General features: G+C 40.4%; 3 protein-coding genes across 4 annotated transcripts; 1 reads left to right on the top strand and 2 right to left on the bottom strand.

Moving 5' to 3' along the window:
• Positions 1 to 472: 472 nt before the first annotated feature.
• btbd17b (BTB (POZ) domain containing 17b) lies at positions 473 to 4760 on the bottom strand. Its single transcript, XM_074656559.1, has 3 exons — positions 4422 to 4760; positions 2463 to 2748; positions 473 to 2178 (listed from the first exon to the last, which is right to left on the bottom strand). The coding sequence occupies exons 1-3, from the start codon at positions 4507 to 4509 to the stop codon at positions 1104 to 1106; spliced, it is 1449 nt and encodes a 482-aa protein (XP_074512660.1). The 5' UTR covers positions 4510 to 4760; the 3' UTR covers positions 473 to 1103.
• A 6560-nt stretch (positions 4761 to 11320) lies between these two features.
• Positions 11321 to 15456, top strand: LOC141781048 (G-protein coupled receptor family C group 5 member C-like). The gene is made up of 4 exons (XM_074656557.1): positions 11321 to 11753; positions 13469 to 14471; positions 15125 to 15228; positions 15318 to 15456. The coding sequence occupies exons 2-4, from the start codon at positions 13499 to 13501 to the stop codon at positions 15414 to 15416; spliced, it is 1176 nt and encodes a 391-aa protein (XP_074512658.1). The 5' UTR covers positions 11321 to 11753; positions 13469 to 13498; the 3' UTR covers positions 15417 to 15456.
• Positions 15457 to 19359: 3903 nt separating this feature from the next.
• Positions 19360 to 23790, bottom strand: ccdc137 (coiled-coil domain containing 137). 2 transcript variants are annotated; one of them, XR_012596763.1, is made up of 7 exons: positions 23634 to 23788; positions 22714 to 22856; positions 22374 to 22596; positions 21209 to 21291; positions 20618 to 20697; positions 19510 to 19902; positions 19360 to 19432 (listed from the first exon to the last, which is right to left on the bottom strand). XR_012596763.1 is itself a non-coding variant. In XM_074656558.1 (6 exons), exons 1-6 carry the CDS (start codon positions 23702 to 23704, stop codon positions 19705 to 19707), a joined length of 798 nt encoding a protein of 265 aa, XP_074512659.1. In that variant the 5' UTR covers positions 23705 to 23790; the 3' UTR covers positions 19360 to 19704. The 2 variants fall into 2 exon arrangements, 1 of the variants encoding a protein (XP_074512659.1); XM_074656558.1 differs by having other exon boundaries at positions 19360 to 19902; positions 23634 to 23790.
• Between the last annotated feature and the right edge of the window lie 441 nt (positions 23791 to 24231).

Genomic DNA, 24231 nt, shown 5'->3' with positions numbered 1-24231 from the left:
TAATCGCATGATTTTCCATGATTAAACACGATTAATCACAAATTAATCACGCATTTTTTTATCTGTTCAAAATGTACCTTAAAGGGAGATTTATACATTTTTCAAGTGTTTAATACTCTTATCAAATAGTAATAAAAAGTATAATAACACAATATACATAATAAAATAATAATACACTATATATATATATAATGTATTTTTTTTAATCTTTTGTACCACTTATCTGTTCTGTATGTGCTGCTATTTACCTGAATTATTTTGTAAGTTATCATTTTTTTCAATAGAAAAATGGGATGTGTAGTTTATATTGTGTGAGCTCTTTTTTCTGTTAATAACACAATATTATTTTTTCTACAATTAACCTAGCGTAATCAAAAATATAAAAATATCACACTACAGTAAGATCAACCATTAATTTTGCTTCAGTAATGTTTATTTTTGCAAATCCTATATGGGCCAACACAGACACAATGTTTTTATGTTATTGCCTTTTATTATTTATTTTTTTTTTTTCAGGATGAAAATCATATACTGGTGTAATTTATTTAAAAGCTAGATAAAATGCATGTGTAACAATAATTAATAAATAAATAGCAAAGGACTCACTGTCTTGCAAGTCAACTAGTATACAAAGGAACACTGATAATGGGATTGCACTTTAATTTACACATTTTGGTATGTAAACAACATATACAAGTACGGTATACAAGAACTAAAAATCTATAGTGAAATGCATTAAATTAATAGCAATAACATTTTATTTTAAAGCAAAACTTCTATAGTACCTATGCAAACAACATTAAACTATCACATAGATTTAATAAATTCAAGGAACAAACGGCTAAACTATAGAATACCTGAACAAATAATACAGTACAGTGTTTTTTTTTAAGTATGCATGAAATACTGAATACCATCATTATTGTGATAAACGCTGCATTAAATTGTGAGTCCTTTTCTTGTACCAAACACCTCCTTGCTAAACAGAGATGTCTCAGACCTGATGCATAAACACGTGCTGTGAGATGAGTTTACTTTGGAATATGTGAATGTGTGGTTGGAGGGTGGATAACCGATAGTAAGGCCACACCAGATTCCTGCCTTTACTTCCTGGCAACAAGGAGGGTATGGTAGAGAGGTTTTATGACGATGTGCAGATAGAGGGAGCTGTCAATCAGGTACTCTGATGCGCGGCGCTGCAGGTCGGCATCCACCAGGAAATCACCGGCCTCCTCTGTGCTCTGGTGGAAGTTATAGACGTGGCGAACCACCACTTTTCCTTGCTGTCTTGCCATCACGATCACAGTCTTCTGGAAACTCACTCCGGCAAAATCAGGACTCGAAGTTGCTGGTGTTACGATGATGCGAGGTCGACCTCCGTCCGTGCGCGTGGGCTGCATGGCGCCCAGCTCGGTATAGGTTGACCTGGCGCTGAGTGGGAGCCAGCGAGGGGAGAACAGGGCGTTCCAGGTCACTCTCTTGCTGGAGTCGTGGCCGCTGGGCCCGAGCTGGGTCTGGAAGCTGAAGCTGCGGTCATCGCGGGTGGGGTTATTGATGACCCAAGGGGAACCCCAGGAGGCGGACAGGTAGTTACGGGGAGTGAAAATACTGCAGTTGACATCAAAGTACTTGGCCAGCTGGATAGGTGAGGCAGAGTGAAATTGGAAAGCGAGGTAGAGCAGATCGCGGATAGACTCGTAATGCTTCTGCAGGAGGGCAGATTGCTTCTGAAGACGGAAGAGGTGCTGAGGGGGAATCATGCCATATCGAACAGCCCTCAGGGCACTCTCCACCGTCGTACTGACAGGCTGGTTCTGGCTAATCCAGGCCTCCAGGGCCTCGTAGAGCTCCAGCTCCGTCTGCAGAATGAGGTCGGAGCGCTGGAGCAAGGAGAGGAGCAGATCTTCACTGATGGAGCCCCATTCTCCGCTCTGCAGCACAGAAGACAGGTTCCAGGACAGGTACTGCAGGCAGCTGTCCCGCAGGATCACGTCCCCAATTTGTAATGCATAGTTGTACCAGCCAATCACATGGCCTGTGGGCGACTCACTGGACAGATGTTGGGTCATGTACTGGGTCAGACCCTGCTGCAAGCCCCACACGTGGTACTTGCTGGCCAGCTTATGGAGAGAAATGGCCTGATCTAGCCGCACTGAGATGTCACCGCAGTACAGATACCTGCAAGAGGGTAAAAAATATCTTTCAGTAAGGCATACTACTTTTTTCCTCTCCTCACGTCTGAGTCACTGAATAAACCCACGCTGTCAGATTTTCAACTGTGAGCCTCAAACAGGCAAATGTAATTTTAGAATATTTCACAAGATGGAGCATCTCACTTCTCCAAAAGAAGAGAAAAGGCAAAATGGTGAGTGAGATTTATACTTGTGGGAAGACACTTCTTGAATGGGTCCATGTGATTGAACCTGATTAACAAATCTGATTACACCATGAGTCACCCTCACCTGATAAACTTGTCAAAGACAGCTGCACAGTCAGGCGTCTCCCTCAAAACCACAACGCTGTTGTTGCGAGTGAGCAGCAGCTCCTCAAACACGTCGCTCTGCAGCGTGAGAACCAGGCTGTGGGCCTGGATCACCTTCACCTCATCCGTGTTGATGGTCTGCACCCGCAGGGTGACGTCGCTGCCGTTCCCCAGGGCCAGCAGGGTCTCCATACGCTGCACCAGGCCCATGGAGTGATTCAGCACCGTGGCCCCGGTGTCTAATGCTGCCTCCAGCTTCAGGGCAGCTGTGGGGAAAGAAAGCGAAAGATGACGCAGCAGCACTTTGACATTCTTAATTTCGTCACCGTAATTTGCATCAGCCCGTCTCTGCTTTTCAAGATTTCACAGCAGAATTTGTTTGCGTTTGTTCTACAACTTCAGATTTGACACAGCAAGAACTGGAAAAGTACTCTCTAACTTTTCTACTTAACCACAATTGATATTATGTGTCAGCACACTTCTGTTCTTCTGGTTTCAATTCATAGAGAACAAGCCAGGTGGCTGACTCAGAAAACCTCCGACACCAGGTCGCTCAGAAAAGAATCCTGACTTTGCGGCGCCATTGCAGATGGCTGCTTCTATGGTTCTCCTCAAGTACAAGAGGCACATACTGGAGAATCACACATGAAAGACTCAGCGTGACAAGCTGCTGTTTCCATTCTGCCACACAGCCATCAGCAGCCTTGTTGGCCTATTACCGAGGGTTTAATGAGACACAGGGGGAGCACATTGGCTCCCTGGAAAGTCTTCATATCTCTACCACAATCAAGCGCCCCCCACTTCAAAGTAACCTTTTTCCAATTAGCCAGCCAGCACCCTGAGCCAGCTGAGCGTGGTGTGGGGGTGTGTTTCGACAAATGATTCTGGCACACCATAGCTAATTGAAAAAGTACCAAATTCATCATGGAACAGTAGATATTACTACATCTGAAATCACATATTTTACACTGTGTATACCCAATATGTGTTCTATCGTTCAACATACTTTTGACGCACTGAACAGTAATTTACGTCGTCACTTCCTGAGAGCCTCCTTGCCGGTTGGAGACGTGTAACCGTGGTAACCCATGCCAACCTCATGTGACCAAAACGATGATTTGTGAGAGTCGAAGTCTGATTGAAGTGAAGTGAAATCTTATACTCAAACTTAAATTGAAGTGTTATTGACGTTACAGAGCTGTCTGTCAACATGTTATTATGAACGTTGTCGTCACTACCGCGATGCATTGTGGGATATTTATGCCGCCAGCGTTTTCATACTGTAATATTTCACTTTGATAGTGTGCAATTTGCATACTAAAAAATCTCACATACTGTTTTAGTGTACTTAGTATAGATTTTCAGACACAACCTACTTTTTCTCTGATACTGAAAGAAAAAAAAGATTCAATTCAAAGTAGACAAAAAAAAGTTATGAATCAAGAATGCTTCAGTGTCTCTTCCACTCAAGCTGAGAAGAGCTGAAAACATTGAATAAAACATTTTAATACAATCCCTGAATATAGGATTAGACGAAGAATTCCAGATGAAATCTAATCTGACAGCACAAGAATGTGACCTTCGATAGCAAAATCAGTCAAATTGTTTTTTTTGAGGAGTGAGAGAAGCTTTCCCTCGGCGGCTTGCACCGTACTGTATCACTGAGCCGGCACGAAGCCAGGCAGCAAATGGACTTGCCTGTCTCTCCCTGCACCCGGCAGACAGATAGATGAGGACAGGATGAGTAGAATAGATAAATACCCATCCCCTGCCCTGAGGCTGAGCACGAGCCACACATTCATGCCGTGCCCTACTACCCACTGACAGTATGGGGGAAGCTGGACTGAAATAGAACAACACAGCTTCTCTTACAATGAAGGATATAACAAAAGATGCAAAGGTGATATGACTCTTTGAAACTACTGATTAGTTATCTTACCTCCTCTAACTGTGACAGAGTGGATTAAGAGGAGCAGGGTGCCCACACAGACCCAGGCAGGGATCCCTTGTTCACGTGAGCGAACCATGTCTTCTCAGTTCTTCCCTGCCTCTCTTCCTTTGTCCTTTCCCCCTCTCTTCCTGACTCTGTGCCACTTCTCCTCCTGACTCTTCTTCTTCTTCTTCTTCTGGCTGCTGTGCCTTTTTTTGTGGCTTGCAGAAAGGTGTGTTTTGCCCCGAGAGTGTGTGTGTGCCGCCCGGCTCCCCGTCCCGCACTCTTTATGTAGGACGCTGGCCTTTCCCTGGCGCATCTCGCAACCCCACGGACTCCATTGATTGGTGGAATCTGGCAGGGGCGTTGCTATAGCGACAGCTTTGATTTTGAATTCCTCCCTTTTGGATGTTGCATGGCATTGATCGGCGGCACCGGGCCAAGCAAGGACTCAGCTTAATGTTTTGGGGGGTTTTGTTTAGTTTAAAAGTCAGGGAGGTTAGGCGCTATTAACAATCAATATTAACACAGTTCCATGTTTTAGTGGCACTCAGATTGCAGCAAATCTCTGGGCTGCAAAATGTTGTTTGTGATATCTAAGTTAAGCACAATCAGCGTCATATAATTAGCAAGTTAATTACAGAAGGTTGCCACAGAGACTGATCTGCCAAAAGTAATTGAGGCTCTAATATGTGTGACAAACTGAATATTTGTAGGACAGTTTTTCAGTTTAGAGCAATTTATCCCTCTGATGGCACGTTAATCTAACTAATGGAAGGATGATTTCATTGGGTCTGCTCATCAATTAAAGGCAACCCTCGTTGATCAAATTCAGCTGCCAATCCGGATCTTATGTCGTCACATTACAGATCAAGAACATTTTTCAATGTTGCATCAGTAAAACCTCGCAGAGGGCAGAGGGTTTGATGTTTTAATGTGCGTGATACAAACTCCGGCTGGATATGGAGGTAATGGGAACAGGGAACACACTAACCTCCTAGCTATGATAATCAATAGCAATAACATACAGTAACAGGGATACAACAGAAGGAAATGTGAAATGGCAGTGATGACAACAATAGGTTCAGAGAGATGTTTATATCTCTGTTAGCATCGATCCGTCAGTCAGAGATGGGTCAGTCAATACGAGGATCCAAGTTATCAAAAAGATGAGCTCAGTATGGATTATTTTTTTTGTAATCATTGCATCTGACTGGGCCATTAGTCCAATCACAACATTAATACTAACATGCTGCAATGTGACAGATGTGTTTAAAATAGCTCCAACGGAGAGACAGACAGGGAGAGACATCGTTTCAGAGTGAACTGGGTTGTGGTGGCGCCCCGAGGGCTGCCAGGCTGCGGTAAAAATGCAGGAAGAGAGGCGTCCTGCGAGTCCCCGACCTGAGCCACTGCTATGAATAACCTGACAGGTTCTCGGAGGACAGCGGTGCTGCTGAGGCGCCCTAATGAAGCCTGCTGCAAACAAAATGGACCAGACAACAACAAGAGCACGGGATCATACTGTATATGATGGTGTCTTCTGTTTGTTTTACTTTCTGGAGGTTGATACAGATGCAAGATTCATAAGCTTTATATGAATGCTATGAATCTATATGGATGCAAATACTGTTGTCAGTGGCGTACTCAGGCTGCCTGAGGGGCAGGGGAAAAAAATAAAAAGCACTAACTGCATGCGGTGATGGGGCACCAGTGCACACAAAGTATGTGGCATGTAGGGCAGCCTTAATGGCACTGCATCACATCCTCTCAACTTAAAGGCCACCTTAGAGGTCACTTAAACACGTTTTCTCCACTGGAAGGCCACCCTAGAGGGCATATTATCAAGTTTTCTGCATTTAAGGCCACATCAGAGGATATTTAATCAAGTTTTCTCCATTTAAGGCCACATCAGAGGGTATTTTATCAAGTTTTCTATGGGATTTTCTCCACCATAGTGGACATTTTATTATGTTTTTCTCCATTTAAGCCATCCTATGGGACATATTATCAAGTTTTCTCCATTTAAGGCCACCCTAAAGGGCATTTTATCAAGTTTTCTCCATTTAAGGCCACCCTAGAGGGCATTTTATCAAGTTTTCTCCTTTAAAGGCCACCCTAGAGATTATTTTATCAAGTTTTCTCCATTTAAGGCCACCGTAGAGGATATGCTATCAAGTTTTCTCTATTTAAGACCACCCTAGAGGACATATTATCAAGTTTTCTCTATTTAAGACCACCCTAGAGGACATTTTATCAAGTCTTCTCCATTTAAGGCCACCCTAGAGGGTATTTTATCATGTTTTCTCCATTTAAGGCCACCCTAGAGGGCATTTTATCAAGTCTTCTCCATTCAAGGCCACCCTAGAGGGTATTTTATCAAGTTTTCTCCATTTAAGGCCACCCTAGAGGGTATTTTATCATGTTTTCTCCATTTAAGGCCACCCTAGAGGGCATTTTATCAAGTCTTCTCCATTTAAGGCCACCCTAGAGGGCATTTTATCAAGTCTTCTCCATTTAAGGCCACCCTAGAGGGTATTTTATCAAGTCTTCTCCATTTAAGGCCACCCTAGAGGGCATTTTATCAAGTCTTCTCCATTTAAGACCACCCTAGAGGGCATTTTATCAAGTCTTCTCCATTTAAGGCCACCCTAGAGGGCATTTTATCAAGTCTTCTCCATTTAAGGCCACCCTAGAGGGTATATTATTATGTTTTTCTCCATTTAAGCCATCCTACGGGACATATTATCAAGTTTTCTCCATTTATGGCCACCCTAAAGGGCATTTTATCAAGTTTTCTCCATTTAAGGCCACCCTAGAGGGCATTTTATCAAGTTTTCTCCTTTAAAGGCCACCCTAGAGATTATTTTATCAAGTTTTCTCCATTTAAGGCCACCGTAGAGGATATGCTATCAAGTTTTCTCTATTTAAGACCACCCTAGAGGACATATTATCAAGTTTTCTCTATTTAAGACCACCCTAGAGGACATTTTATCAAGTCTTCTCCATTTAAGGCCACCCTAGAGGGCATTTTATCAAGTCTTCTCCATTTAAGACCACCCTAGAGAGCATTTTATCAAGTCTTCTCCATTTAAGGCCACCCTAGAGGGTATTTTATCAAGTTTTCTCCATTTAAGGCCACCCTAGAGGGCATTTTATCAAGTCTTCTCCATTTAAGGCCACCCTAGAGGGCATTTTATCAAGTCTTCTCCATTTAAGGCCACCCTAGAGGGTATTTTATCATGTTTTCTCCATTTAAGGCCACCCTAGAGGGCACTGCATCATGTTTTCTCCATTTAAGGCCACCCTAGAGGGCACTGCATCATGTTTTATCTACCATAGGGGCATCCAAGAGAGCACTTTTGTTGTGTTATTTTTCAAACAGGGGGCGCCAAGAGGGGCGGTGACCCCCCCTGTCCCCTCCCTGAGTCCACCAGTGACTGTAGTTGAGCTACATAATGAAAACAGAATAAACCCAAAGCCCTCTTTACGTGTGCATCTGTAAAGGGCATGCCCTTCATTAAGGTCACATTGCTTTCTCCTTTGAGATCAGCTCCTATTAAGAATCTGCTAACAGAACCACAATGCAAAGCGATGGATTGACGAGCTGCTGGGTTCGTGAGAGAGCGCCCCTCGGGGACGGGATCCATTGAGGAATCGATGCACCACGGGGGGCCTCCATCACGCAGTATAAACAGTGCGTTTAGTGCTGGCTGAATGCCAGAGCAGAGCGAGCTTCAGCAAGGTGTCCTGGATGACCTTACTCTTGTGCTGAAGCCGGAGGGGATGCACTAGATAACCAGGTCTCCAAAACGTGACACAAATGGCTTTTGATATAATCACACAGTTTACATGTTGGATGCAAAAAGTTTCCAAAGAATAAAAACAACAAAAAATTAATAAAACACTCACGCTGATATTTCAATGTGCCTGCCGAACTGTACTATTTAGACAGCAAATTCAATTTTGCAATTGTAATAATTGTGACGCTGATTTTTCCTAACTGCAAGTTTCACAACAAGATGAAGAAGAGAGATGATGAGAGAAGTTTTGCGACTTTAAATACTCACAAAGTCGACCGATCAAACAAATCAACGTATATCTAAAAAATACTTAATACTTAAAATATGACCTAAAAAAAGAAACAAAGGGCAAACCATGACACTGAATCCATCTTTTTAAGCACAATAACCAAGATAGGTTTAATGGACTGTCATAGTATCATATTTATCGCAGTATTTACAATTTAAAAGCTTAAAATCAATAGCATCTGTCAATGTTCCTATTTATCAAATGGTTGTTAAGTGGCATGGCCTACAACAGATCAATAACAAGATCTGTGTTGTTGTGTAGTTTGATTTGATTATGCAGGAGTCAGTCTCTCCTGTAACAATATTTTCCACCAGGTGGCTCTGCAAACTGGAGGCACAGTCTCCACTCTGATCATGACTGTTCTGAAGTATACTTATCCTTAAAGAGAGAAAGTAGACTCTGTGATCAGATTTCTCAAGATGCATGTTGTTTATGTATTAAGTATTTAATTTAATTACTGAAATTGCACTAAATGGCATAAATCAGAGTTGCAAAAAGCTTGGGACAGAATAATTTCTATACAAATGCTGTTTAAATCATTCGCTTATAATCAAGTAGTCTGCTTATAGTGTTTATTTTGGGTCTTTTCATACATAACAACATATGAAAAATAATGTATTTTTTTTATTTCTATATTAGACATCAGTAGTTGAGGACATATTCAGATCCTTTACTTATAAGTAAAAGTACTAATACCACAGTGAAAAAACTCGACTACAAGAAAAAGTCATGCACTGAAAATGTTGCTTAAATAAAAGTATGTAAGTATAATCAGGAAAATGTACCTAAAGTATTGAAAATAAAAGTATTCGATGCTGAAAAAAAAATATTTAAGAAGGAAAAGTAGAAAATCCTCACAGTCTTGAAGCTGGAACCGTAAAATGTTTGTAATTTTTGCACAAAAAGTGACAAAATAGTTGCGAATTAATTATAAACGCTATACTTGAATATACTGTTGGAGAGTTAAATATATAACAAAACATATTTATAAGGTTTGTATGTTTTGTATGCAAAATAATATTAATTAATTTGTAAATTAACTAAAGCTATCAGATAAATATAGTGGAGTAAAAAGTACAGTATTTCCCTCTGAGATGTAGTTGAGTCGAAGTAGAAAGCAGCATGAAAAGGTAATACTCAAGTAAAGTACAAGTACTTCAAATTTGTACTCAAGTACGGTACTTGAGTAAATGTACTTATTTACATTTCACTACTGTTATATATATCTCTGTTAAAATGGTATGAGTTTTTTTCTAATTTCTGTAGGTTGTTGTTTTTATGCCTATACATTACAGGTTATTCAATCATTACCTATAATGCAGTGTGTGGTTTAATATGTTTGCCTCAAGGTTTGATGTATTGGCTTCAAATAGGCCCTATATGCCTGTTATGGTTGTATGTGTTCCCTGTATAGTGAAATGAAAACAGTTTAACATTTTAACGTTGCAATTCACAGCAGATTCATGAATTTTTAGCCGTGCATTTAACTATGCCTTCTTTGCATAACAGATATGATAAAATAGGTTATTTAATGTCTTTCTATGTTCCTAAATGCTTCAAAACTATTATAGTCTATTGTTGGATTCCCCATGTAACATCCACTTGAAAAGCCTAGGTTTTGCAGTAATAACATTGTAAGTGGTAAAATTACTCAACGTGGGATTGCACATTTAGCCTCGAGTGTTTCCTACATTAATTAAGATGATTTCAGCCTTTTAACAAACTTTTCAGTGTCCCACAAGATTACTGATATGTCTACCATTTTTTTAACGAGACTGCATTTTCTTTTTTTGGTTTAATTAGGACACATCCTGGGGATTTCAGAGTGGTACTGAGTGTAGATTTAATGTATTGGCTTCAAACAGGCCCTAAATACCTGTTATGGTTGCATGTGTCCCCTATAGTGAAATGAAAACAGTTTAACATTTTAACTTTGAAATTCACAGCAGATTCATGCATTTTTAGTTGTGCATTTATTTGCACATTTAGCCATGAGAGTTTCTTACATTAATTAAAGATAAAATCAGCCTTTTAACAAACTTTTCAGTGTCCCTCGTTAGGAAATAAAGATTAGTCTGAGACAATTTGGCACTAAGATTACTAATATGTCTACCATTTCTTTTTGTGATTGCTGCATTTTCTTTTTTTGGTTTAATTAGGACACATCCTGAGGATTTCGGAGTGGTACTGGGTGTAGATTTAATGTATTAGCTTCAAATAGGCCCTAAATGCCTGTTATGGTTGTATGTCTTCCCTGTATAGTGACGTGAAAAAAATGTCACGGTTTAACATTTTAACTTTGCAATTCACAGCAGATTCATGCATTTTTAGCCGTGCATTTAATTGCACAGTTAGCCTTGAGTGTTTCCTACATTAATTAAGATGATTTCAGCCTTTTAACAAACCTATAGTGTCCCACAAGACAATTTGGCACTAAGATTACTAATATGTTTACCATTTCTTTTTGTGATAGCTGCATTTTCTTTTTTTTCTGGTTTGATTAGGACACATCCTGGGGATTTCAGAGTGGTGCTGTTTGTGGATTGTATTGGCTTCATATTCCAAAAATCCCAAACTCCAAAAAATGTCCCACATTAGGCTAATTCCCCCTCTAAGCTGCTGTGTGCAGCAGCATCTGATCATTTCACAAGAAACTGCTTTTAAAGACCCTAATCACATGTAACTGATCTAATTACCAACCCAGTACCATTAATCATCAATCATCATTGTGTCTGAAATCAAGTGTCAAACAGGTCACACAGCTCGACGTGCTGCAAAGCCTGTGTTCAGCAGGAAAGGACTCACTTGAGAGGTGAGTGGTCCCTTTGTTTGGATGTGAGCTGCCTGAAACAAATAAGCAGCTGTAATCTCACAGAATATGCAAAGCTGCAGGAGAGAGGCTGGGTGAAGAGACAGAGAGGTTTGAGCTGAGTTACACTGACCTTTACAGGATATAATAATATGAATAACAACTTTACAGGAGAACTAGCCAAGCATGATTTGATGTGAGTTCATTAGAACATGGTCCGGTAATAAGAGAGAGGGAGTGGGCAGATCACATGGAGGACTGTCCGTGAGAAAACAACACCGTGGAGCAATTTAGTGAACGCTCAGAAAATTGGTCGAAACATCCGTCAGGAGTCTGTTAAAATACCCGAGAAATAACTATTATATCCGGACAAGGTTTAGTTCTTATTCTCACCTGAGTCACCTGTTGGAGCAGAGCTGCTGGAGCTGCCATCAGTCCAGGTAAGAAGTCACCACATTATACTCCTGTAAGTGTGTTATTGTATATGATATGTAGCCTAATGATTTTAGCATTAATTAATATGCCATATTAAAATTAGCCTATAAGATTAATATTCGCCACAATGTAAACTTTTCAACAGCATATTAATGTGATATTTTGGAGGGATTATTGATCTTTTTTTTTTTTTTTTTTATCAATTCTTGAGTGGACAAAAAAGGGTTAAATTTAGCATCAAATCTGTGTAACAAATGGTATCAACCCAAAAAATGCTGCAACAACTTATGAGACATAATAGAGCATGGGGATGGCCATCATATACTTCTATCATAATGTTCACTTTCACAAATTATTTAAAATATTTAATTAATTAACTAATTAATTAATATTTAACATAATGTTCTAAACACGTATACACTGTCACAATTTATTTAAAATATTCAATTAATTAATGTTTATTTCTGATTAATGAATTAATGAACAACTTGACACACAGTGCTGAGCTGCATCTCAAATTATTCTTCAGGTTCCCAGCTTTCAGATGATGTACACCACTTCTATGTGACATCATGTTGACCTGCTATCTCCTCCTAAAGACCTGCTGTACACCCCTAAAAAAATACTAAAATTGGTCTATTGTGGGTTTCAGAGGGTTAAAAAGGTCTGATTTAGCTCTATGGCAGATTATACAATTGATTTTTAAATTGTTTTTTTTATCTTAATAATTTAGGATAATGTTCTCATCACATAAAGGACTGTAAAATCATTTTCTGGCTGTTCTATTATTTTCTTTTACCCACTTAGACATTATATCCACATTACTTCATTAGTTTATTTATCAAAAATCTCATTGTGTAAATATTTTGTGAAAGCACCAATAGTCAACCCTACAGTATTGATATGAAGGGGTTAAATAAATAAATAAAATTGTGATATTTGATTTTCTCCATATCGTATATGGTATTGCTTAATGATTTTAGCATGGGGCTTTTAATGTGCCATTCTAAAATTAGCCTATTATTATTATAACATTTATTTTCCAATCCAATCCAATTGATTTTTATAGTTTATTTATCTTATCTTAATACCTCCGCTTACTTCAAAAGTTCAAAAATCACCAAATTTGGAGCTTTTAACTGGATATTGACAATGCTATATTCAATATGCTTCAGTGGCATGAATGTAACAGGGACAATATTATCCACATTACTTTATTAGTTTATCAAAAATCTCAGTGTAATATTTTAATATCAAGATATTTAGTAAAAAATAAATTGTGATATTTGATTTTCTCCATATCGCTCATCCTTACGTTAACAGTGGAATAATTATTGTAATTAAAGTTGAATACAAAACCAATGGGATGCTGGGTGGGGAATTCTGTCTCCTGTTGAAATGTTAAAATGCTTCTGTAAATTACACAGTGTAGGCCACCAAAGCTAGACTGAGCTGTCATGTAGTAATTAAAGACATCGGAGACAATTTGCTGTAATCAATGGACAGCAATATACGAACAACACATTAAAACTCCACACAACTGACTTGGTACAGTTCATTCACTGTGTCGTGACACAGTAATAATACGGATGATTTGTATTCAATTACATGCAAAGTCAGCAGTTTGTCTTTCCATTCCTGTCCTAATAATCAGGGATGCAAATATACAGTAGTTGCATTTACGATCATGTTTAATAATCAGGATATTTCTTTGTTGCAGCACTTTTTAAATATCTGCAGTGAAGCCACCATGGACCCGACCAGTCCTCCGAAGGGATGTGGTTCCAGTATCAACTCCATCTATTACAACCTGTGTGACCTGAACACAGTGTGGGGGGTCGTGGTGGAGGCTGTTGCTGCCGCCGGCGTGGTGACTTCCTTCATTCTGCTGGTCATCCTCATGGCCTCCTTACCGTTTGTGACGCACAAGAAGAGGAAGGGCATGGTGGCCCTGCAGGCCGGCATTCTGGTCTTCACTCTGGGACTCTTCGGACTCACTTTTGCCTTCATTGTGGGTCGGTACTCCACCAGCTGCGCCGCGCGGAGGTTCCTCTTTGGAGTACTGTTCTCAGGCTGTCTAGCCTGCCTGGCGATGCACGGGCTGTGGCTGGCCCTGCTGGAGCGGAGGGGCCGGGGGCCCAGGAGCTGGATGTTAGGCCTAGGAGCCCTGGCTCTGTGGATGGTCGAAGTGATCATCAACACGGAGTGGCTCGTCATCACTGTGGCCAGGGGCCCACCTGGAGGTGTCGCTATCCCTGACCTGTCCTGCAGCATCGCTAACCTGGACTTTGTGATGGCGCTGATCTACGTGATGGTTCTGCTGCTGGCTGTGGTGGTGATGGCCGTGCCCTCGCTGACTAACAAGCACAAGCAGTGGCGTCGAGACGGAGCTTTCATCCTGGTCACGGGCCTCTTCACCTTGGCCATCTGGGTAGCTTGGATCGTCATGTACATCTACGGGAACAGAGTGGCGGGGGACCCCAGCTGGGACGATCCGACTCTGGCTGTAGCAGTGGTGTCAAACGCCTGGGTGTTCCTCGTCCTCTACACCATCCCAGAACTCTGCCTGCTGACCCAGGAGGACCCGGACCAGCCCATCGATGGAGAAGACGTTTATCCTGCCAGGAGCATGGTTTACGACAACTTCCTGAAGGAGCCGGAGCCGCCCCTCCAGAACGTGTACATGGAGAATAAAGCCTTCACTATGGACGAGCCTCCAGCAGGTACAGCATGACGCATTATGGTCTAACAGTAACAGTACAATGACAATGTCTCATTGCGCTCAACTACATTATGTAGCCTATAGATGGGTGCTGAATCCTCAGAATCAAAAAATACAAATTAATCAGCAGGACAACAATCCAATTAAATGATTTATTCATGCACATATGCTTTGGGCCCATTTCTTCAGCTGGCTACAAGTGCATGACCCTGAAGACAAACAGAAACGAAGTAGGAAAACAAGGCTACGAGCACGATGCTGTCACATCTCTAAAACAGAAAATACTGCAGGGTGCTTTTAAAGTTTTACAGTATCCAACTTGTGCGTTACAGGCGTCCAATTGATCCTGACAGAGGCAGCAAATATTGATTCACTGAACTGGCCAGTTGGAGTAAATGTGTGTTGCTGCAGAGACTGTTTAAACAGTGACAGATATTTCTGTTTTTCATACCCGTTTTAATGTGTTAAGTCTACGGACTGGACGACCATTGCAACAACGTTTATTTTCGACATTTCATCTTCATTTTCGAAATGGTATTTCAAATTTATCCTCAACATTTTTACTTTATCCTCAACATTTCGACTTTATCTTCAACATTTCGACTTTATTCTGGAAATGGTATTTTTCATCCTCCTCCATCTTTTCTTCACCAGTACCCACAAAGCCCATGTCGCCATATGGCGCCTATAATGGTCAGCTACGAAGTTGTGTGTACCAGCCCACTGAAATAGCCCTGATCGCCAAGGGTATGACTAAGGTGAGCGAGTGCACAATATTTTACACCACAGAACATCCTCTTCTGTCACATCTGCTGAAATAATCACTTCTCTGTGTGTTTCTCTACAGATGGATCAGGACGCAATGCTGCCTCGACCCAGAGTCCCCTCTCTGACTCCAGGAAGTGACAGCTCCCTGCCTCGTTCAGGCAGGTCCTCGCTGTCTTAAGGACTGTCACACTCGGGCAGCGTGTGTCGAGGGCGCACTGCACTGTCACCTACACACACTCGGTTGTTACGGCTATGAAATCTCCACCTGGGGGTTTGTTCTCCTCTCACAGTTCCTTGTATCAAATGTAATCAGTTCTCTTCTTTAGCAAGAAGCTTTAATAACACACTGTGGTGAATCTCAAGACCTAGCTCCTCTCACACACACTTCTGAATTTTGTTTTCCTCTGATGTTTGTGCACTGCTCGTCTGTTCTGTACGCACAAGTGTCATAAATAAAAGATTAAAAAGACACTGGCGATGTCGGAGATGGACAGCTTATAGAGGCGGTTGTATACGTAGGCTAAATGATTTTCATATGGAGAGGTTGTGTCTCAGCTCTTCTATTTCATTTCTCAATTTATGGCAACAAGCATCCTAAACCTTCTTACTGTCAACTAAAACCAGCTTTGCTCACTCGTAGCTTCACTCAAAAAGACAACCATGTATCTCTAAGGGAGAGCAATGATTTTGCCTTCTAGTTTATATTCTGTTTTGTCTCTACTTTTTATACAGTTCTACAAAATCTATACACCAGAGTGGAACAATGTAAACCATTTTTAGGTGACAACTGATCTACTGTTATGGATGTATTATAAGAACTGGATACCGAATTTGTCTAAAATTACAATATATTCACGTATTATGCACCGAAAAATTTACTTCCAAGGCCTCCACCATTTCCGACAACGTCAACAAACACGTCACAACTCGTGAACTCTGAGCTTTCAGAAACTTTCCATGATTACCACAAGAGGGGGGCGTTTGTGGACTTTTCTCGTATAAACGTTAAACACAACCTCATTTAAAGGCACCAATACTTCCAGGGTATGCAGCCCACTGAAGATGCGTTCGGCCCATAGACTTTACATTGTGATGACGTTACAGATTTTAAAATCGCTCTTCTCGGCTCTAGGAAAGTTTTACAAATATAAAAATTCATAATAGGAAGAGTCATAATTTACCTTGCTTCAGTTCGAGGTGTCTTGTTAACAGTTTTACAGACGTCTCTTTTACAATGGTGGTCTATGGGGAAAATGCTTTTTTGGGTCTCAGGGGGATTCTTTGCTGCAACACCGCGAGTGGCCACTGGAAAAAATTGGAGCTGAGCTGTGGCACCGTATCCAGGTCTTATTATACATCCACGCCTACTGTAGGTTGATAGAGAAACTGTAGACAAGGATTAGCTGCAGGTCTATAACTGAACTGTTACATGTTAGTTTTTATTCACAAACATTGAAAGTTATTGTGTTTTCACCAATATAACACTTTTCTGGTCATAAATCTCAATGTATTTTGTTAATCTGTTGTAAAACACACTTTGTTGTCTTGTGAAATGATGCTGTGATCCAGACTTCATCTGAAAGCGATATGATTCTGTAGTGCCTTGGATTTAGAAAATTATAATTTGATGTAAAGGTGTACATTTTAAGTTATTAAACTTGTAAAAGGTCACTTGAATACCGTGTGGCTCTTGGATCTTTGTTGACAATGTTACGAGGGGGCAGATATGGAATAATGCAAGAGGAAGTGTCACAGGGTATTTACATGATAAAATACACTGGTATCTCTGGTATTTGCATGATAAACTTTAACAGCTTCACCTGGGAACCTGCGCATACACCGCTGAACAAGGCATAAGACTATTTTGGGTGGCACCTAGGGCGATATAGTGGGAATGATACACTGCCCAAACCGCAAAATCTGACAATAAATCCATGTGATGCTCTTTTCTAGTTTGAATCCAGGGCTGTGATAGTGAAGTTAGAGCCACGGAGTAGATGCATTACAATGCGATTTGATGGAGTATCTCATAAAAACTGCATTATCTGACAGCAGAACTGGTGACCGGCTGCCAGGAACCTTCTCTGCATTGATGTTTGTTACATAGAAAGCTGCGTGGGCCGCAGATAAGCACACTGTGAGCACCATCACAACATTATTGTCAAGGGACTCTGACTTACAATGAGTTCTTCCTTCTTCTCTACGGGGAGAGGAACAATTATTCACACGTAATTTGTCGCTCACACGTGCACACGCTCTAAGAGCTTCAGAGTGAGCTGTGGCTGCCTAGCAGCAGGCTGAGTAGGCTCTCTCCCAATTACTCCCACCATCCTGTGCTGTCAGCAGCCACGGGTGCTTACTCAGAGAGGAAATTGCTCACAAACTGGAAATCAGGCCGATCAGAGATGTGAACCAGAACACGAATGTGGAAATTTTACTGGGTAATGCCTCTTGTCGGAACCCTCCGTTCGCCTTTGCATATATGAAGATGCAAAAAGCATGCAGATGAGCAGCGCAGTCGTCTTGTCGAACAGGATGGTGAACATACAGCAGGAACACTTATGCAAATGTAAACAAAACAGCATTCTTAGTATTTCCTACAACAGCTTACCTGTCTGATGCCACTGACCTGGGTTACTCTACATTAATGTTAACACTATAGGCTGGCCCAGAGGAGCCTTAGCTGGATTTCATCCATGCATCTAATTAAGGGGTTACTGGGAAGGTGTCACTCTGCAGAGGAGGGTACATAAATATACATTAAACCTTGACACGGTCTTTATTTTAAGTGTATTAGATGTTAATTCCTGATCAGTGACTACGTTTACATGCACACCAATATTCCACTATTATTTTGAATATGACAATATTTGATTAAGACGTGGGATATACCGATATTATTTAGGTTTTAGGAGCATTCTTTGGACACATGTATACAGCGTATTCGGAATATCAATTATATATTTGATATTATATATTCGAAGTTGGGGTTTTTAATTTCATTCCCTGTTCATACGGTTTGCGAGGCGCGGTGCAAAAACACCAGCGCTGCGCCGTTATGAATCTTGAAGAGAACCTGATATGAAAAGGGCAGAAAAGAGTACCGGCAGCTTGTGAGAAGTGCCGGTATACGCAAGAAAAAGTTGCGGTACGCTGTAGAGAAAAATGTAGAAGTGCCATTACCAGCCCATCTAGAGCACTGGATGCACTGATCAACATTTTTTCTGATCAACAGATTAATCGGCATCAAAGATAATCATTAGTTGCAGCCGTAGAAGGAATGAAGTGATGAGTATGCACATACTGCATGTACACGGGAATATTATTTGAATATTCAGTTTCATTAGTCGTGTAATGTCAATGACTTGAGCTGAAATCAAAAACAGCATCTTTCTCTGACAGGCAGCAACTGTAAATCCCTTGATAACATGAATAGCTGTCTTGTGCACATGGTAAATGACCAATGGTGGTTGAGCTCATCTCAAGGGAGTCAGCACTACCAATCACAAGCAGCTGTCCCCACTTAACGCATTTCCTCGTCACTGTGACAACCATCAGTGGACAAACGCAGACGAAGCACAAAAAAAGCTGATCAAACAGAAATGACCCACAGACCAGACAACAGGGACTCAGTATTAATAGGAAATACCATCTGGTGATATTATTCAGTAGATCACTACTGCAAAAATAAGAAAATATATTAATTAGTAATGTTTGCTTTTAGATCTAGGATGCTTTTGAAAGATGAAGTTGTTCAACAAACATCTCTAAATCTGCAGTTTGTCCCCGAGGCCGATGTTTAAACAAAGGCCTCGTTCATGAGGGGTAAACCTTTTACGGATTACAAATGTAAATAGCTGTGCCAGGCTCTAATAAGTGCTCCGCATTTAAAAAGGCTGATTTATTGATCCCAGGATTCAGGCTCTCAGGGAGGTACAAAGGAAAAGCAAGGTTTGAAAATATTCTGCAGCCATAAAATCACATTTATAATGAGGGCATGGTGTGCAATCAAAAATAAATTTTTTCTTTAAAAACAGCCTGTTCTGTCAGCTTCCATACAAGCACCACTTTCTACAGGAGGACTGCCATCTAGTGGGACCACAGCAAACAATAGAAGGTTTATCTTTGGCTTCCGTGACGTAGCCTTAATGATTTTATTGCCCATTACATCACAAATGATGTCATGGTGACTTCCTAAAGATGCAAATACAAAAACAGTGTCAACACAATGTGCCACTGAAAGTTGCAGGTGGATGTTGATCACTACTTACCTCACAATGTGGGCAGCGGATGCAAATGTTTGCTTGTCCCCCTGACAGTTAGCTACACTGTGGTTAGCTCCCCCACCGGCAGCTCCAGAGTTACATAACACACATAAAGTCTGCTGATGGTTGATCTCAGTGTTTGTTTCAGTGTCCGAGCTTCAGTGCTGACTGAAGTCGGGGACTTCTCTTTGACATGAGACGTCACTGAGGGTTCCTGAGTTTTTCCAGATTGGCAGGCCTGGCCTCGTGCTGCTTCTGTCTCTGTTTCTTAAGAAGACGGTAGGCCTCCACCGCTCGCACCCGCTCCTCCTCCATGATTCTCTGTCTGGCCATGGACGGCTTGCCTACGGAGGCCACCGTTTGGCCGAGAAGAGAGTTGAGTAGCAAGTGTGATGTCTTCTGGATGACGTTGGTGGAGGAGAAAAAAACAACACAGTTAACCTCTTATTCAACCTTGCGGCCGGGACAGCACATGTGCGTCGCAGCACATCTTGCTTTTTTATCTCGACGCCCATGTTAACAGGTTAGAGCAGACACGCTGCCCGCGTGAGCAGCACGACTCGGCTGTCTGTCAGCTGCGTCTCCTCTAGAGAGTCATGGTCAAAATAGACAGTAAAAATGACCTTTTAACCGTATATATTGACATCATAACAGAAACATCACTACAGTTTCAATGTTTATATCTGTAGAATATGTCAGACTCAACACTTTGTTTTCCTTTCAAAATAAAAGCCCTGTAGCGTTTTTTTTTTCTGTGTGACGTTCTTCATTTGTTATAACAAGGCTTTTATTCTGAAATATTTGAAGGATGGTGTTGGGAAAATGCAATGACTTGCACGGCTCCATAAATTAATAGTACCGGCTTTTAATTTATTTCTATTATTTACTTCTTAACCTTTTTCTGTCTAAAATACATACAAATTTAATTTATAATGAAATGACCATTATGAAAGGCAAACTCTATGTAGAAAGAAAGGGCTGGCAGCAGCAGCAGAAACTCTGTCGGTGTGGACGCCACAGTTCAGCGAGGTAGCCGTCAGAAACTGCTCATGCATTCAGTGTGTCTCAGGGCTTAAAATCCCCGACATGACGTGATAACTACATAGCAGGTTACCTGAGATTTGACTGGAGCTTTCTTGGGTTTGAAGCTCAAAGACGGCGGGGCCATTGAAACTTCACCAAAGGGAACATTATCTACAAAACAAACAAATCAGTTAATCAGTATGCAAACAAGTTTTATATCTTATTCTGATTTGACAATTGTATCCACTTCTCTTCTACAGGATATACTGTATATACACAAAATCATTTTTGAAGTGATTAAAGCAGCATTAAAAGGACGTTTTGGCTATTTTGGAAGTAGCAGAAGAAGTTGTCTTCTTAAGTTGTTATTATGGCCGATCTACAAATCCAACAGACACAAAGCAGCATTCATTTGGAGTTCACCTGATGAATCTAAGACAAATATTCACTCACCTTTTAGCTCTGCTCTGGTCTCCAACAAGTTCTATGTTAAATATCTGGCACTGTAGCTCATAAATGCTCCACTATGTTTACCAGCTAGTTGTTAATTTTAACTCTGCCGTTTGCTGTGGGGGGCTTGGGGACAATATACTTTTCTGATAAACTTGAAGAATATAAAGCCAGAGGGTCCGTTGACCAGAGCTGCTCCCTCACATCCTCTGTAGTGGAAACTGTTCCTTACCTACAAACATGTCTTTTTCCAACTTGGCCACTTGTCTGTCCAACTTCTTCAGCTGTAGCCTCCCTAATCTGACTTTATCGTACCTGTAGCAAAGACAGCAAAGATCAAATAAATTAGACATGAATCATGAATAATAATCACTTTAATATTTCTGTGGTCCATTTTTTTTATTATTATTTACTGTTATCATTGTCATTTAACCCCCTGAGAACCGCAGGATCTTGAGCATTCACAACCAACTTTCAGAGGCTGTAGCAAGCTCAGGTTTAGAGCTACATCTAGAAAACCTGAGGAATCCATTGGTACCAATCATGTCATGTTACCTTTTCGATAAGGAGGCTAAATAATGCTCCAAAGTTGGCATACATTTTGGCGAGGAAAAACTGGCATGGTGATTTTCAGAGGGGTCCCTTGACCTCTGACCTCAAGATATCTCAATAAAAATGGGTTCTATGGGTACCCACAAGTATCCCCTTTAGTTTACAGACATACCCACTTTATGATAATCACATGCAGTTTGGGGCAAAACCCAAGCAGTTTTATGTATGCAGTACAAATGTGATATTTTCGACTATTCTAAAATGATGTGTTTCAATATTTCTGCATACTGGGGTCCCTAAACAGTCTTAGAATTACATAAATTGGGTATCACTCAGTAGAGACTCTTGTGGATCCAATGAGCCCAATTGTATCCATGTGTGATGATGTTAGTCCCGATAGTAGACATTTCATTGCAATGAGACAAATTTTTGAAACTTGACCTCACTGTATAAATGACCTGTTGTGACCTCTAGGATGATCACAGCCTCATGAAACTTGAAAACCACAAACTAGAGACCTAGGACATTCAGTGGATGTATAGATCCCCTAGGTATATATCAAATTAATCTTCAGGTTCCCAGCTTTCAGATGATGTGCACCACTTCTATGTCACATATATAATGTTGACCCAGTAAGACATTTTCATTTCAGGCACATGAAACATTAGCCACAAACCAACAAAGAAGATATGATCTACACATACATGACAAACAAGTAGAGCTCTGAGCAGGAGGATGGGGTTTTAACTGACTCAGCTGAATCCCACCCTTCATTTGCATCCCCATATCAGCACAAATACATATCATCAGTTGACTGTGCTGATTACAAGTCAAAGTGTACTCACTCCTTCTTTTTATCAGACTTGCCCTCTACGGGCTTCTCTTGTTGGTCTGCATCCAGCTCAGGCTTTCGGTCTACTTGGTTGTTGGTGAGGAAGAGGACGTGTTTTGTCTCATTCTCCATACGCCGCAGATATGCTTTCACACTTTCCTTCTTTCCTCTCTTGAAATGTGGGACAGGTATGTCTCCACTCTGAGAATCCTGTGGTTTACCTTTAGGGGAGATGACTAAAGAGACAGACACAAATATCTCACTAGTTATAAACAAACCCATGACTGCTAAAAAAAAAAAAAAGTACAACTGTGCATCACAAAGTATAATGTTAAAGAAGCTTTCCTGCTCACCCTCTTTTAGCTTTTTGGCCTTCATGGGTCCCGCTTTCATTCTCTCCTTGCTTTTCAATATCTCACGGAGCTTGAAGGGGATGTGTTCGAGGTGGTCTGGTTTGGCTTTCTTGGGTTTACCATCTCGTTTGGGCTTCTTATCACTGTTTAGACACAATCAGAATCAGAATCTGGTTTAATGCCGAGTAGGTTTTCACATACAAGGAATTTGCTTTGGAGTATTGGTGCTTAACATTTTTGATTTTTGCAATACTTGCTTTTATTTATGATTTGAAAGAGAGTTCAAATCATAAATAAAAGCAAGTATTGCAAATTCCTAAAGAATAGGAATATAGGAAAATACTATAAAATATAAAAAATAATATAAAATATGTACATGAAATATATAATAGAAGAGAAATGCAATAACATTTTGTGAAAACATACTTTAAATAATATACACAATAAACATAAATATAGAATTGTAGAAAAACAATAAAAAATATGAAACAATACTATAAAAATATGTACAAGAAACATATAGAATAGAAGAAAAATACAATAAAAATATGATAACATTATAAAAAATATGTACAAGAGACATATAGAAGAAAAATACAATAAAATATTTTAAAATACATACAAGAAATATAACTATAGAATAGAAGAAAAATACAATAAATATATATGAAAAAAACACTATAAAATACATATAATATATCTGAATTAAAAATGGAAGAGCAGTGCAGTTTTTAAAATCAATACAGTCCAGGTAGCATGTAGGAAAAGTTGAATAAAAAGCCTCTATATAATGCATGTCCTCAATTAAACACAAGAATGACAAGTTGAATCTCATTTTGATAGCAATGCTCGCAGCTAAAGTGGAAGCTAACAACAACAGCTAACATTGTCTCTGTTACACATTAGTTTCCTTGCGTTACCTTGAATGTTGTCCGGCCTTGCCCGCTTCTTTTCCTGACACGTTAGCTTGGTTCTTCTTATTCTTCCCCATGTTACTGCACTTTATTTTAATAACAAAACAATAACACGTGTTGCTACAGAGCTAGCGTACTAGCTCGACCTGCTAGCGACAGTGAGAGGGAGGGAGGAAGTGAAGAGCTCTCACTCTGTCTGTTTTCCGGGTACCGCGGTCATCTCCGCTCCTTGTGGGGCAATCGAGAGGCAAAAGTGCTCTTTCTGATCCGTCTCTAACTGAAGCCTTGGAGAAAATATATACGAGAAAAAGAAATATGTTGATGGAAACGACATCTAAAAAAAAATACGTACTTTTCCTCACCAATTTAACAGAGAAGACAGAAATTCCGCCTGGTGGAATAATTTTATACCAGAGTGATATACTGATAACAATAGACGATCTTTGCTGGAACCGTCACTTCATCCTGATTGGCTGCTTGGTGGTTACTTTTAGCCAATCAGGATGAAGTAAGTGCTGCTATCTGCCACCACTAGATGGCATAGTTATTTCAGTACAGCAGATGTTTTAAATGTTGTGGAGTAGAAGTATAATACAAAAAAATA

The sequence above is a fragment of the Sebastes fasciatus genome, chromosome 13, assembly GCF_043250625.1.
Source record: "Sebastes fasciatus isolate fSebFas1 chromosome 13, fSebFas1.pri, whole genome shotgun sequence".
Taxonomy (NCBI): Eukaryota; Metazoa; Chordata; class Actinopteri; order Perciformes; family Sebastidae; genus Sebastes; species Sebastes fasciatus.
The sequence above is the reverse complement of the archived record's forward strand: the minus strand, read 5'-3'. Positions and strand labels throughout refer to the sequence as shown.

Coding starts and splice junctions, on each gene's coding strand:
- btbd17b (XM_074656559.1), bottom strand. CDS start 4,509: ATGGTTCGCTCACGTGAACAAGGGATCCCTGCCTGGGTCTGTGTGGGC. Junction 2,749..4,421: donor CTCTGTCACAGTTAGAGGAG/GTAAGATAACTA, acceptor CTTTCCCCACAG/CTGCCCTGAAGCTGGAGGCA. Junction 2,179..2,462: donor GTCTTTGACAAGTTTATCAG/GTGAGGGTGACT, acceptor ACCCTCTTGCAG/GTATCTGTACTGCGGTGACA.
- LOC141781048 (XM_074656557.1), top strand. CDS start 13,499: ATGGACCCGACCAGTCCTCCGAAGGGATGTGGTTCCAGTATCAACTCC. Junction 14,472..15,124: donor TATGGACGAGCCTCCAGCAG/GTACAGCATGAC, acceptor TTTCTTCACCAG/TACCCACAAAGCCCATGTCG. Junction 15,229..15,317: donor TCGCCAAGGGTATGACTAAG/GTGAGCGAGTGC, acceptor GTTTCTCTACAG/ATGGATCAGGACGCAATGCT.
- ccdc137 (XM_074656558.1), bottom strand. CDS start 23,704: ATGGGGAAGAATAAGAAGAACCAAGCTAACGTGTCAGGAAAAGAAGCG. Junction 22,597..22,713: donor GGCCAAAAAGCTAAAAGAGG/GTGAGCAGGAAA, acceptor CTGTCTCTTTAG/TCATCTCCCCTAAAGGTAAA. Junction 20,698..21,208: donor GGAAAAAGACATGTTTGTAG/GTAAGGAACAGT, acceptor TTTGTTTTGTAG/ATAATGTTCCCTTTGGTGAA.